The sequence below is a fragment of the Necator americanus genome, chromosome X, assembly GCF_031761385.1.
Source record: "Necator americanus strain Aroian chromosome X, whole genome shotgun sequence".
Classification (NCBI taxonomy): Eukaryota; Metazoa; Nematoda; class Chromadorea; order Rhabditida; family Ancylostomatidae; genus Necator; species Necator americanus.
The window spans coordinates 16,977,721-16,990,602 of NC_087376.1; the positions used below are offsets into that span (position 1 = coordinate 16,977,721).

The 12,882-nt window shown below is 42.0% G+C and overlaps 3 protein-coding genes across 4 annotated transcripts; 1 reads left to right on the forward strand and 2 right to left on the reverse strand.

Annotated features, from left to right (window-relative positions):
• Positions 1-3,645: 3,645 nt before the first annotated feature.
• On the forward strand, positions 3,646-3,969 carry RB195_023660 (uncharacterized protein; the record flags this gene model as incomplete). Of its 2 annotated transcripts, none has more annotated exons than XM_064211177.1 (1): positions 3,646-3,969. In XM_064211177.1, the coding sequence occupies one exon, from the start codon at positions 3,646-3,648 to the stop codon at positions 3,967-3,969; it is 324 nt and encodes a 107-aa protein (XP_064067057.1). The 2 variants fall into 2 exon arrangements, with proteins under 2 accessions (XP_064067057.1, XP_064067058.1); XM_064211176.1 differs by having other exon boundaries at positions 3,682-3,969.
• A 5,900-nt stretch (positions 3,970-9,869) lies between these two features.
• Positions 9,870-10,901, reverse strand: RB195_023661 (uncharacterized protein; the record flags this gene model as incomplete). Its single annotated transcript, XM_064211178.1, has 1 exon — positions 9,870-10,901. One exon carries the CDS (start codon positions 10,899-10,901, stop codon positions 9,870-9,872), a length of 1,032 nt encoding a protein of 343 aa, XP_064067059.1.
• A 460-nt stretch (positions 10,902-11,361) lies between these two features.
• On the reverse strand, positions 11,362-12,039 carry RB195_023662 (uncharacterized protein; the record flags this gene model as incomplete). Its single annotated transcript, XM_064211179.1, has 1 exon — positions 11,362-12,039. The coding sequence occupies one exon, from the start codon at positions 12,037-12,039 to the stop codon at positions 11,362-11,364; it is 678 nt and encodes a 225-aa protein (XP_064067060.1).
• Positions 12,040-12,882: the final 843 nt, after the last annotated feature.

Consider the following 12,882-nt stretch of genomic DNA (forward strand, 5'->3'; position numbering starts at 1 on the left):
TTAAAATTTCGCGATCTTTCTTGAGAATCGTCTCTTTCTGCTGTGCTTTGACGGATGTGCAGTAGACGTCTACGCAATGGGACTCTTGCTCAAGCTCATTTTCAGGTTGGAAATCCACTTATAACACTGCAATGATACACCCGCAGTCGCCTGTAGGTTGGAAACTGCTTACGCCGTGTCATACTACCATATCAAGTAAAATTTATTTGTTTGTTATTGTTTGTCCGCCGTGAATTCTCACCCACACACAAGGACCATGTGAGCCTCAAACTTGGGTAATCGAACCGTTTAGTGGATTAAACGTCTACGCTACTTTTGTCAAATACAGGAGGGCAATAGCTTATTTGTATCTCACTTGGTGGCGGGATGGAAAGGGCCCGTCCTCCGGTCTCGCCTTCTCAAAATAGGTTCATATAAGAGAAACAAACGCCAAAAGTGAACACGACAACACAACCATGTTCGCAAGGTGCGCAACTGGAATGCGTATGTTGCCGGAGAATGAAATGGAGAGGTAAAAATTTGGAATCGCTAGAGAGGTTGAAAGTGGAAACAATGCGTAAGCCAATCCGAATTGGAATGGGTTCAACAAAAATTGAAAGAGAATGAAGAGGAGAAACAAGTGCAGGAGAGCATTTTTTTTTTTTTGCTCTTTAGAAGTCAGAAGCTGCAGGAGGATGTGAGCTATTTTTATGCTCAAAATAATGCAAAAATGGAATAATTATGTGAGCATGGTCCATGCATTATTTGCATAGGTTAGGTAGCAGTAACCTAGCTTACTACTTGGCTATTTTCTTAATACGCAGCTACGAAATCTTGGAAGTCATTAGCAATGTTTCAGATTCCGCCTTTCATGAGCTTGGCTCTGTCCTGATGTTTGCTCTTGAGCTTGTTTTTTCCAACTTAGTTTGGGCAGGCGGCTCCTTTGTAGTATCTATTCTGTACGTAAAATTCCGTATATCCGTGGCAGGGTCAAGCGTGTGATGGAATTTTCCTTTCGTAACAAAAGAAGGTCGCAAGAAAAGAAGGTCGTAAGGGACTCTACTGTGGATAGTAGTGAATGAAGGATAGCATGATGTCTAAGACAAAATATTACGTAGCATCAAATAATTACATAAATTATAAAATATTATATCCAGTTTAAGATGGTAACATGGAAACATCAACATTTTGTTCTGAACTTGTTGACAATGTGACTTTTGGGCGACGCAGGCTCGACGTCCCGCTGAATCAAATTTTCGCAAGAGTTAGAAACTTGAAACTACTCTTAAAAGATTAGGAATTCAATTAAACGTAGTTTTCAGCACTTCAAACGTGGATCAAGCAGAATGTACTGCCAAAGAAATTCAGATTCTGTACACATTGGTAGGTCTGGAATATTGCAAATAAATTCGTGATAAAAGTGGACAAAGGATAAAGTGCCTGGCGTTAATCAATCCGCTTGGGATGCGCCCCCACGTCCAATCCAATTCAGAATTGTTTGAGGTTTACAAACGTGTAACTGGCCTATATAATGAGTTGTAGAGCCATCCGATAATCAAGTCAGTGTTTTTGTCCTCCCAGACAATTCTAGTACCATTTTATCGACCATGGAGGGATGAAAGGCTTGGTTGGCGCTAGGGCGGTGTCGAACCATCTACACCTGCTCTTAAATATATTTTATATATATAAGTGAATCATCCAACCAGGGGACTTTTTTCAGTGAATATCGAACCGAGAGATGAGACCACAGACCAGGGTCAAGCGTGGTGGTACCACATGACCACCCGCCCGTTTTTTCTTGTCTTCCTCTAACGTTGCTGCGACACTTCTCGGTTTCTCAATTCAATATGTTGGAAATTTCGCGTGTTTCGAAAAAGCAAAGCTCAAAATTAGCCGACGAACAAATGGCAAATGAAGATTGTGACGTATTGAGCTTCTCTGGTAACTCTTTCGTTGTTTGGCGTGGATTTTGTTCCAATTTTGGAATCAAAATATCGTCATTGAAGTCTGAAGGGTGACCATCCTTGGTTCGTCTTTAGAAACGAACTTCACTTTCTTTTTTGGTTCTAGAACGGAATTTTACAAATCAATTTTCAACTGCCGGATCAGTTATCACCCCTTCACCATACACGCTGCACATTTTTTGAGCCGTAGCCGCAGCACTATTACTTTGTTTAAATTCCCAAAGTATCGTATGGCGTAAGTGTACTTTTTGATTCTCCCTTTTCAAGGTGAACAAAAAAAAAAGAAACAACGTGCACAACACTGAGAGTAACCAAAGCGATAACAAAAATTCTTTGTTTGGGTAGCCTATCCATTGCATGCGTAAGCAAACGAATAGGTACCATTTACTTATGAGGAACTTATGACTCAACCTAAAAGTTTCCTCCGTGTAGGAGCTACTTGCCACATGTTTTGGATAACTACTATTTGTCTTTTGTTGCTGGGAGAAAAAAAAGCTCGGCTACACCGTAGTATTGTCTGAATGCATCGGTAAGAACTGGCGGATTACACTGCACAATTGCTTCTGTGCTCGCTTGATGCAGAGGGCTCGAAAGGGAAGCATTGCTAAGGAATTCTTATATGAGACAGCGTTGATAGGAGTCGGGATCTTGAGAGAGAGAGAGAAAGAAAGAAATCGCACATTATTAAACCATTTGTTGGTTCAGGACTTTCGCTTTTAGTCAGGAAGCCTTTTGTAATCGGATCCGAGAGAGACCTCAGGACACGTTGAACAAGGCAAGCTGTTGCTGTTGCCTGTTAATCTGATCGAGAAGGTGAGGCCTGTTTAGTGTGGCCACGTTGACGATGGTGTAACTTGTGTCTTGCACTATTTTTGATTTGCGCGCAAACATCTTCATGGCGGTATAGGAAAAGGCCGAGGCCGAAGGCGATCAACTAGCCGTTTAAGCAGCTTGTTGTTGTCTTAGCTGTTGTTTTCGTGTTGTCTTAGCCTTCACTCTCGCTCCGGAAGAACGAGTCGCTATCAAGAGCATGAAACCCGGCACAGACCTCAGACCTGATTTTATATCATCAGACTTCCTTCAGACAGGTGGCCATCCAATTCATGTAATCTTAGCAGCGCACATAACGTCCTACCTTCAGAAAAAAAAGGATCCCTGACTAGTAGAAGACCTCGCGAACCGTCCTTATCCATAAGCAAGGTGACCGAGTGCACCTTCGAAACTATTGTCCGATGTGCTTGCTGAGCGTGTTATACAAAATATTCATTAAGATCGTTCTAACGCGCATATCTAGAAAGATGGATGAAGCCCAGCCTCTAGAATAAGCTGGATTTCATCAGGGGTTCAGCTGCTTGGACCACATCCAGACTGTGTCGAGGGACTAGGCGATACTACATCGCCTTAGCTGTTCACCGCTGCATTGGAATGGATAATGAAATCACTATCTTAGGAAGAAGGGCATACGTTTTGATGGAAAATTTCTCTCCAACCTTCGTCCTGCGGACCACATCGTTCTCTTTTCGAGAAGTACCAATGAAGCAGAAACGATGCTCAAGGAATTGAACGAAGCAGGGAAGAGAATAGGATTGCAAATTAACAGAAAAGAAGACACAGTTCATGAAGAACGAGGACGGAGGAGGAACTTGAAGGCTCCCAAATCGTGGAAACTTCGTCATGCGTATACCTCGGACGTTCTATGAATATGGAAAATGAATTGAAGCAGGAACTGAATAGAAGGATGAGACCAGCATCGATAGCATTCGTACCCGTCAGGGAAACTACTGACCAGCTGACGGACCAACATCCCCGTGCCCATCTCTTTGACCCGACAGTTTTTCCAGCGCTCTGTTACACAGCGGAGACGTGGGCTGACATCGCTGCCACATCTAGGAAACTACTCACTACCTACAAAGCCCTTGAGAAATGTCTTTTGAAGTGTAACCAGCGCACACAAGAGCCAGCTTTCGCAGCTCCGACTTACAAGCAGTGTCCCATCTTCGCGACCCATGTCGAAAGCAAAGCATAGATAGACTGGTAACATCTTGAGAAGAATCAATGACAGATGGACTAAAAGAACGCTAGAGTGGATCCTGAGAGATGCTAAACGCCTTCGAGGGAGACCGCCGACAAGATGGGGTGATGTGTTCGCTACACAAAAGGAACAGCTTAGAGCTACGGATACGGTTCAAGTACCTCTTCAACGTCACTCACGACACTTGAGAGCATCTTGGATGACAATGGCAAGAGTACGAAAGTAGTTGAAGAGATGCTGGCGCCCGCACGTCCAGTGAAGACGGGCCATTTAAGTATCTAAATAAGTTATCCATCACTGCAGACGCTGGTGCACAAGTCTGCGATTCATTTTCAATTCGATTTATTCTATTTGTGTTAGGACGAATAGGTAGTTTGATTAGTTGGCGATAAGAGTTAGCCACAAACTCTTGTTAGGAAAATTGAATGTTGGGAAGGCTTTAGCGCATCTTTGCTGTATACTATTCTTGTAGCTATCGTTGCTCATGGTGGACGCGTAATTTATTGGTTGCAGTTAGTTCGCTCCGCTCCGCTTTCCGCTTATTATGTCATCAAGGTTGAATAGAAAATGTCTTGCCACTATCTCTTACCTAACTCCAATAACAACCTAATAAGAATAATAGTCGAGCGAATTTTCTTGATATTGAATACTTGATTGATATACTTGATAAAGCGGCCCCGATGGTGAGAGTCGAAAGTGGCTTTGAAGTCCAGAAAAGCTGACTGCTCTGACTTCGAGTACTGCTGTTGTTCCTGGAGTCATTGATGGTCAACATCTTCGAATTATGTAGAAATAAAAGTTTAAATTATGGAGGGAAATTTTGGTAGCGTGTTTTCACTATTCAGGATTCCTTTTGCCAATTCATATTGAGCAGATGACCTTTGCCGTATTACGAATCCCAGACTGGAGAAAAATTTTAGCATTCCTGCATTCACTACATCTTAAACAGACTTCGTTCTTCATCATTTAGATACAGACTTGAACTTCTGACTTCGTCGGTGATTCTTCGCTGACCACGTACATTGTTCGCTCAACATGCTCGAGTTCAAGGGTGGAGAGGGGTTGATGGTGCTCGTCGGTTAACTAAGCTATGCTCTATATAAATCGGTGCTCTCTATCTTGCCGCTATACTATTTCAGCAGAGCGTAATCTTTCTTAGGACTCTGGTCCTACTACACCGTTTCGAATTCCTCGCTCCTCGCCCATCCGTTTCTGCGGTCTTGTTCCAGTTGACGACACAACTTCCTTCTAAGACGCTTTTCCTGGTTGAAGTCACCAGTGCTGCGGAAACGGACAGGCAAAGGAGAACTCTCGGGAACTACCGGAGCACTTTTGCAGCATCACCGGCACAATTTATGAAGGGATCTTCGTAGCGCTTCTTCCCTCATCCGTACTCCAATATGAATAGACCCACTCTGGAGGGATCTTGTTCGGCGCTCTTCATCTATTAGATTTGCCTTCTGCATTTTCGACTAAGAAGGGACTTGCCGTCTTTCCTCTTTTGTGCAGCCGTATCCCATGGCTGAAAAAGACTATGCAATGGTTAGAGTCGAATGCAATGTTCCGTCCTTAGATTTTCGAACGGTTGGCAAAGCAGTGTTTCTAGTCAAACTAAACCTCGCACCATCTCCTTATTTGTTTTTTGGGTTTACTGGAGGTTGACACCTACCGTAAGCTGGAAGCTTTAATGATTGATTGAACGTGAAGATAAATGTCATGATAAAGTTCACATAAATCAGCCATCCGTTTACTGATGTTCGTTTGCTCTGCGGGATAATATCATTTTCCACGCTCATCAAACCGTCGTTGGGGTCCCATCGTCGCAATAATGATCATCGACGCATTAAGTTCACCATTGGAAACGTTCCTTGTGCTCGCCTCTGGTTTCATAGGTGAGCATTTACGATCCAGTGTTTGCATCTTCTGCGATCCCTTAGTCGTGCAAAGGCGAATCTAAATCACATTAAGCCAAATTTCTCCATTAGATTGCTTCGTCGCAGCCATGGCGCATCTTTTCAGATTTTTCTCATCAACACCACAGCAATAAACGATATTTTGACCGTGCGGTTTCTGGGCTGTCTTTTCTGTAGTGCAGCAACCAGCGCACAGAGATATGGCAGAAGCTTTGACACAGTTGCTTGTTGGAGTTTACTCGATAATGTTTAGGAGTACAGCTCCGTGACTCGTTGAGCCCTTCTAGTAGCTATGTAACAGTTCATAACGCTGATCGAGACATCCACTCTGCGTCATGTACTTCATTTGTGTTTGTAGTTTTGTGCAGTATTTTTTTCCATCCAGTTTGTGTTGTAGGAATGAAGTGTGCATGACTCACTCTCTATCAAAAAAAAGTGTAATTAAAAGGACTGGAAAGTCTGTTTAAATGACATCACAAAATAGTCTTGAAGGTGTGTATGAGGAAATGAACGGTGTAGAGATGAACGCTATCACACAGAATAGCAAGTGCCTTGAAAAACGGCGTGGGAAACAGCTTCATCGATCGAATTTTCAATGGGGTAGCTGACAACGTCCCACATATGCGAACGCACGCATATGCGTTTGTCAGCGCTGGGGAGGCAGTGGCAGCAACCCATTGATTGCAGTAGGTGCATCTTAGGAAAATTCAATCGCTAAAACTGTTTTCCACTCCGTTTTTCAAAACAATTAGGGGGAGTCGAGCGTGTTCGCGTTCATACTAGTGATCTACACTCCTAAAATTAATCTTTGGTGGAGCGGTCTTACCTTCATCAATTTTGTGATATTCTGCCTTAATGATTATTAAGACAACGGTACACTCGCCAAAAACTTGCTTCTGTTACAGGGTAGTTGAGTTTTCTTTAACACGAGGAGAAAAATCCGTAGCTGTAATAGCGTAAAGAGGGGTGTCCGATGTTTTCAATCAACAGTTTCATCTGATGTGATGCAGATTCATTCCATAATCTCTTTACAGAAGTCGTCTTTATGCAGCGTCTACAGCAACAAAACGACTTTCCATCCTCTCAGTCAAACACAGTTACCAATATTCAGTCTTTCTTCGAGTGCTGCGACGTTTTCGCACTTGCCAGGGTATCGAAATGGTATTACTTATGGTAGGTGCTGTTGTATTTTTTAGTTCGTTTTTCTCCTTCTTTTAGTCCCTCTTCCTTTCCAGCCCACACATTTTTTGTTTTCAATTGATTTAACATAACATTGTGATATGCTGCTGCTCGGCAAGGTCGTTTTATTTCAACTATCCACTGGTTTTCGAGAACTCATTCCGGTGCTTTATAAAACTGGGTAAATGACTGAAAATAGCTGCAAGCAACCTGTCCTCTACTTCTGCGGTTTCTCTCGTTGAGATCTCCAAGTGTGTTGAAGCAAGACTTTAGTGTAAAGCGCTCTGTTGGCAAATTGATGTTAATCGATCGTATCTGTAAATTATGTTTACGCACTCAAGGTGCCATTTGAAGTAGCTTCAAAAATATTTGAATTCGATTTAACTTGGTTTTTTTCACAAAATAAGGATTTTTCTTTCTGTGATAAAAGGTAAACAGGTCATTCAAAATACAATAAAATACAATGAATAATCCGCCTGTAAAGCATTTGTAGTGCGATGGTAAGAGTTCACCAATACGTTTGCTCGATACCTCTCAATGACCGCCAAAGACCAGTCAAGTTTCTCAGGCCTTCGGCGCCAATACATTAGTATCTAACTCGTCTGCGATTATAGAAACACTGATTTGATAGTCATTCGGTCCCCGTAAGTTATTCAATAGACCACATTCTCGTCCGCAAAACCTCAAACGGTCTTGTATTAAAGTTGAACGTGTTGAATAGATCCCAGATGGGCTAGTCAAACACGTTATCCCTTATCTCTCACGTCACTCTTCTTTTCTTGAGTTATCAAAATAGTCCGCAATCAAAAGCTTTTTGTCTCCCCACTCTTTTTATTGAGTTTTTTTTTTCATTGGACCTACCTAGTACTAATCAAGTGGAGTTTTATGACGATATTTATTTATTTATTTATTCAAACGCCTGCATGTGTGCCATAAAACAGAAAAAAAGATTAAGATGGAACAGAGTTCACTAGAATTTCGCTTGAATTTTACCCAACAAGGCTGGCCCTTTAAAGCATGAGGAGTGGTGGGTTGGCAGGTCATTCTCCTGCTACAGAGGGTGAGAAATCTTCACGCGAGATCCTTTTCCCATACCCAACGCCACGGTAGATAACCGGATACCAGGGTTTGGGTGAGCAACTTAACCTCGAACGGAGGAGTCCGTACGGAACCCTGGGCGAACGGGTGGGGGGGACCTCAAGCGCAAGGGCTCACCAACTTTGCTATCCTTGAACGGCTTTCCACCACCAGGAGAGAATAAGGACCAACTGCAGGGACGAATTGAAAAGGAGTATATCAAGACAGAATTCTAGCTAGCTAGTGTCATAATGAACAACAGCAAAGGAGGAATCAAAGCTGTGAGCTAAAAGCAGATATCAATCCAATGCTTATTGTGGTCGCTTGTTATAGGAGGAACTTGCTCCACGTCTCTGAAACAACGAGATTTTAGGCCTCCCTCATACCTAGAATAGGTAGAACATTTAGTTCGGATAGCCTGTTTTTGAATATCTTCGAGTTTGGACTAGACATAATTTCAGCTGGAAGTAGATTAATCCAACGTGCAACTCTACAGAAAAAGGAGTTAAACATAGTTGAGAAGAGTTTTCGTCTGAGTTTAGAGTAGTGCAAATTGAAGCTTCCTGTTCTCCCGCTTGTTGGACGGAAAACCCAATACTTGCTTGCCTTTAGCTTAACTTCCATTCGTAGGATTCGAAAACCTAAAACTAAATCGTTCACTCTTCGTCTGTACTTCAAGCTCTTTAATTTCAGCGCGTTGAGTCGAATTTCATAGGAGGGAAGTGTGTCAGGGTAACCCGGATCGGGAAAGCATCTATAATAAACCAGCCTAGTGAAAATTTGTTGTACTTTCTCTAACTTCTTGATGTCCTTTTTCAAGAATGGACTCCAGACTGGCGTAGCGTATTCTAGATGTGGCAAAACGTACGTCTTGTAAAGAAATATTAGTAAATCAGGGTCTTTAACGTGCACACTCCTCATTATTATGAAAATAGACGACAGAGCTTTTTTGGTGACAAGGTCAAAATGAGTGGAAAAGTCGAACGATTCATCAATAATTACCCCAAGGTCTCGAACTTGCTCTTGATATTGAATAGTTGTTGAATTGCAGAAGTAGGGAATCTGATGAACCTCTCCGAAATGCAAAGCTACTGTTTTGGAAAGATTTAAAGGTAGATCCCATTGTCTTGACCATGATACCGTTCTCTGGATTGCCAGCGAAATCATGTTGTGGGCGAAAGTTTGGTCATTAGGTCGATACGAAAAATATATTTTGATGTCGTCCGCGAACATTTGAACTTTCATGTCAGGATGGGTTTTCAAATAGCTGGGAAGGTCAGCAGTGTACGCGAGGAAAAGGAGCGGCGAGAGTGCAGTGCCTTGCGAAACGCCGGTTTGCAATGTATAACGCTTGGAGTAACTGTTATGAACCTTTACAGTCATGTGTCGTTCTTGAAGATACGATTTCAACCAACTGAGCAACTGTCCGCGAACTCCATAGTTTTTGAGTTTAAAGAGAACCTTTTGTGGTTTACCATGTCAAACGCTTTAGACAGGTCGAATAATATTACATCAACTGACTTCCCTTTGTTTACCTCGCTCATCCAATCATAGACCGAATCGGACAGTAGTGAAGTAGTGGAGGATCCAGATTGGAAGCCATGTTGTTCGAAAGGAATGACATCTCTTGATGATAGCCGCTCGTTTAGTTTTTCTTTGATTATCTTTTCCAAAACTTTGCTTGCGGAGGATACAATACTGATGGGGCGAAAGTTCGAGAGAGCGTCAGAATTGTTTTTTTTTTTTTTTGGCTGTTGCGGTAATAAGTGCCTCTCTCCAAATGTTAGGAACTTCACTGAAGATAAGCGACGCATTAAAAATATGAGCAAGAGGAAGACACAAAACATTTGCACATTTTTGGTAAACTACCTGGGGAATACCATCGTAGGGACACGAAAACGAAGGATTTAAACGTTTTAGAACGGTAAGGACTTCATTTGGATAGATGACAAAGTCGAAGGACCTTTGAGGAACCTGAGTGGCAGAGGAATCAGTAGTTGGCAATGGAAGATTATGACTTCTTTCATTCAGTTTTAATGAGTAGTTAGAAGCGAAGAATTCAGCAAGTGCGTTAGCTTTTTCGAGATCGGTTTTGATCAAATTCCCATTGTCAGTCCTCAACACAGGCAGTTTTTGTGCTTGTTTAATTCTTTTGGCGAAGAAGTTATGAAACTTTTTCATACATGTTTTCGACAAACGCCGCTCACGATATGTAAGGTATTTTTTCATGTGATAGTCAAGACCAGCGCAAATTTTTCTATAGAGAGCGTTGTTCAAAGGGTTATCAAGTTGGTAGAAGAGTCGATTCTTTTGGTCAAATAGATTTCGTAAATGCAAAGGATAAGTAGGTACATAATTTTTGTTAAACTTCAGCGGCACAAACTTGGCTAAACTATCGTACATCACTGGGCAAAAACGACGATACATTTCTGCAATCGACTGATAGTTGTCGAAAACTTCCAGCCAGTCCACACGAGCGAGAAATTTACGTAACTCGGAATAGTTTACGCGACTGAAATCTGGCAAGGGCAGATAGAGGCGTTGATCAGTATTAAAGTCGAACATGAAAGAAACAACATTGTGATCGGAATTGGCAAAGGGAGGCAGAATTTCGATACCAGTGATACTAAATCCGGAAGAAAGAACGGGGTCGAGAATGGGATGTAAACGAATGGGAGCATCAATGTTTTGGGCTAGATCACAGCTTTCCAATAAAGCTTTGAAGCGTTCAGTAGTGGAATTGCTATGTTTATTCATGTCAACATTGAAGTCTCCCACAATTATGATTTTAGGAGACGAAAGGCAGAGTTCAAAAATAGAATCAAACAAGGTATCATCATCAGTCTTAGCAGAATCTGGGGTCGATAGGTAACTACAAATTTGAGAGAATGTGGTGTGGAAGGAGAGAGGAGTTCAAGACACAGCATATCAGCAGCCATTTGAGGTTTGAGTGGAATGAGAACCGCGTGAAATTTGTCTCTAACTATACAGCAGACACCTCCACCTTTTTGAAGCAGCCTGTCTGAGCGAAACACGAAGTATGGTAAATCGGCTATTAGTTCAGAATCGGAAATTGTAGAGCTGAGCCATGTTTTAGTAACGGCTAATACATCAGGTTGGTGCAGACGAAGAAAAGAGTGAAAAAAGTGCAATTTGTTTACTATGCTGCGTGCGTTAAACAAAATACATTTTATCTTAGAGAGAGGTCCACGCTGGATTATAAGTTTCCCGTCATTGGTTTGCGGGGAAGTTCAGTGATGTGGGTGAGAGTATCTTTGTAAACCACCCACTCACGCGTAGATGACCGTTCATTTCTCAGACGAGCCTCGTGCCTTAACTCATAATCCCGTTTTCGTTCTGCCGCGGTCATGCTTTTACGTACAAATATGTTCGAAAAGCTTGTGCTGCGTAGGAGATGCGCTCTTGACAGAGCCTTTGCCCAGTGGGAGCGAGAAAGGAGTACATCTTTAACAAGACGTGGCTTGTTAGCGTTAAACTTTCCCAACCTACAAGCTACTTCGGGTAGGTAGTCAACTTCAGGCGCATCAAGGACATTGGACACTTTTTCTTCTAGGTCCCTCTGTCTTTCTGTCAAAGACCTATCAGCACCCAATTCCGCTAAGCCAGTGATCACAATACTGCGGCCCCTCTTTTCAGCTTCAACTCCATCAGCCATTTTTTGTGTGATTTTTGTTTTCAAGGCAAGAACCATCTTCTCAATGACAGGATCTGTGTTTCTTTCCAAAATTTCGTTGATGATTCCGGCACAAGAGAGCGACTCGATGTCAATCTCATCATTTTTGGACTGAGAAACGGTTTGAAATGTCGAATGAGTGCTGATAGGTTCTTTCGTTTTGCGGGAATTACGGAGAGTGCGCTGAGTAGATCCAGGCATGTTATAAATAATCAATACTGACGATTTGCAACAGAGAAACGCGAAAAACTGAGTTCGAGACGTGAACGGAAGGAGTTAGCGTGAAAAAGGAAAACGAGTTAGCAGAACCAAGAATGTGATGAAAAATGTGAGTGAAATGATAAGATATAAAATTTGTGAAACTTTAATTTATGAAACCAAAGAAAATGGAAAAAAAAGTTAGAATACAGAGAACTGGATAAGCAGCCGCACGCTGTGAGTGTACGATATACAGGATAATGCTCCAATACCGTCGAATGGTAATAGGCGCACTTAAATCGTTCGATAGATGTTCTAGGATTGAAGATGAATCAAGCATTCTTATTATATTGAATTTAGTGGTGCTTGTGGACATTGGGTATGAATGACACAAAGTTGCATATCCTTCTTTCTTCTGATTTTTATTCTCTTCTTAGAAAATGAACACATAGCAAAGGCGTAGACTATGAAGAAGCTAGAGCTACCTCTGCTTCTTCTGAAACAGATAGCTTCCATAAAATGTGGAATGAACAACTACAAAGTTGTGAAAAGTTAAGTCGAAATGCAAAGGTCACCAACAACTCTGTGCGCAGCATGAGTAGGAGTTGGTTCAAAGAGTCTCCTTTCGTGCAAAACTTCTAAAAGGAAGATAGAAGCGAGGAGTCACAAAAGCGGCATCAAATTCCACTAACGACGCTGGAATGATTTCGAGAGAATGGGTTTCCAGTGCTTTAAGTGCAAACTGATGGATGTAAATCATTCGATTTTGATGTTCCAGACGGGTTGTTTTAGTTTCGACAATGTGAAGAATAGCTGTTTTTCAGGAACGATTTTTGGCGGTAGACG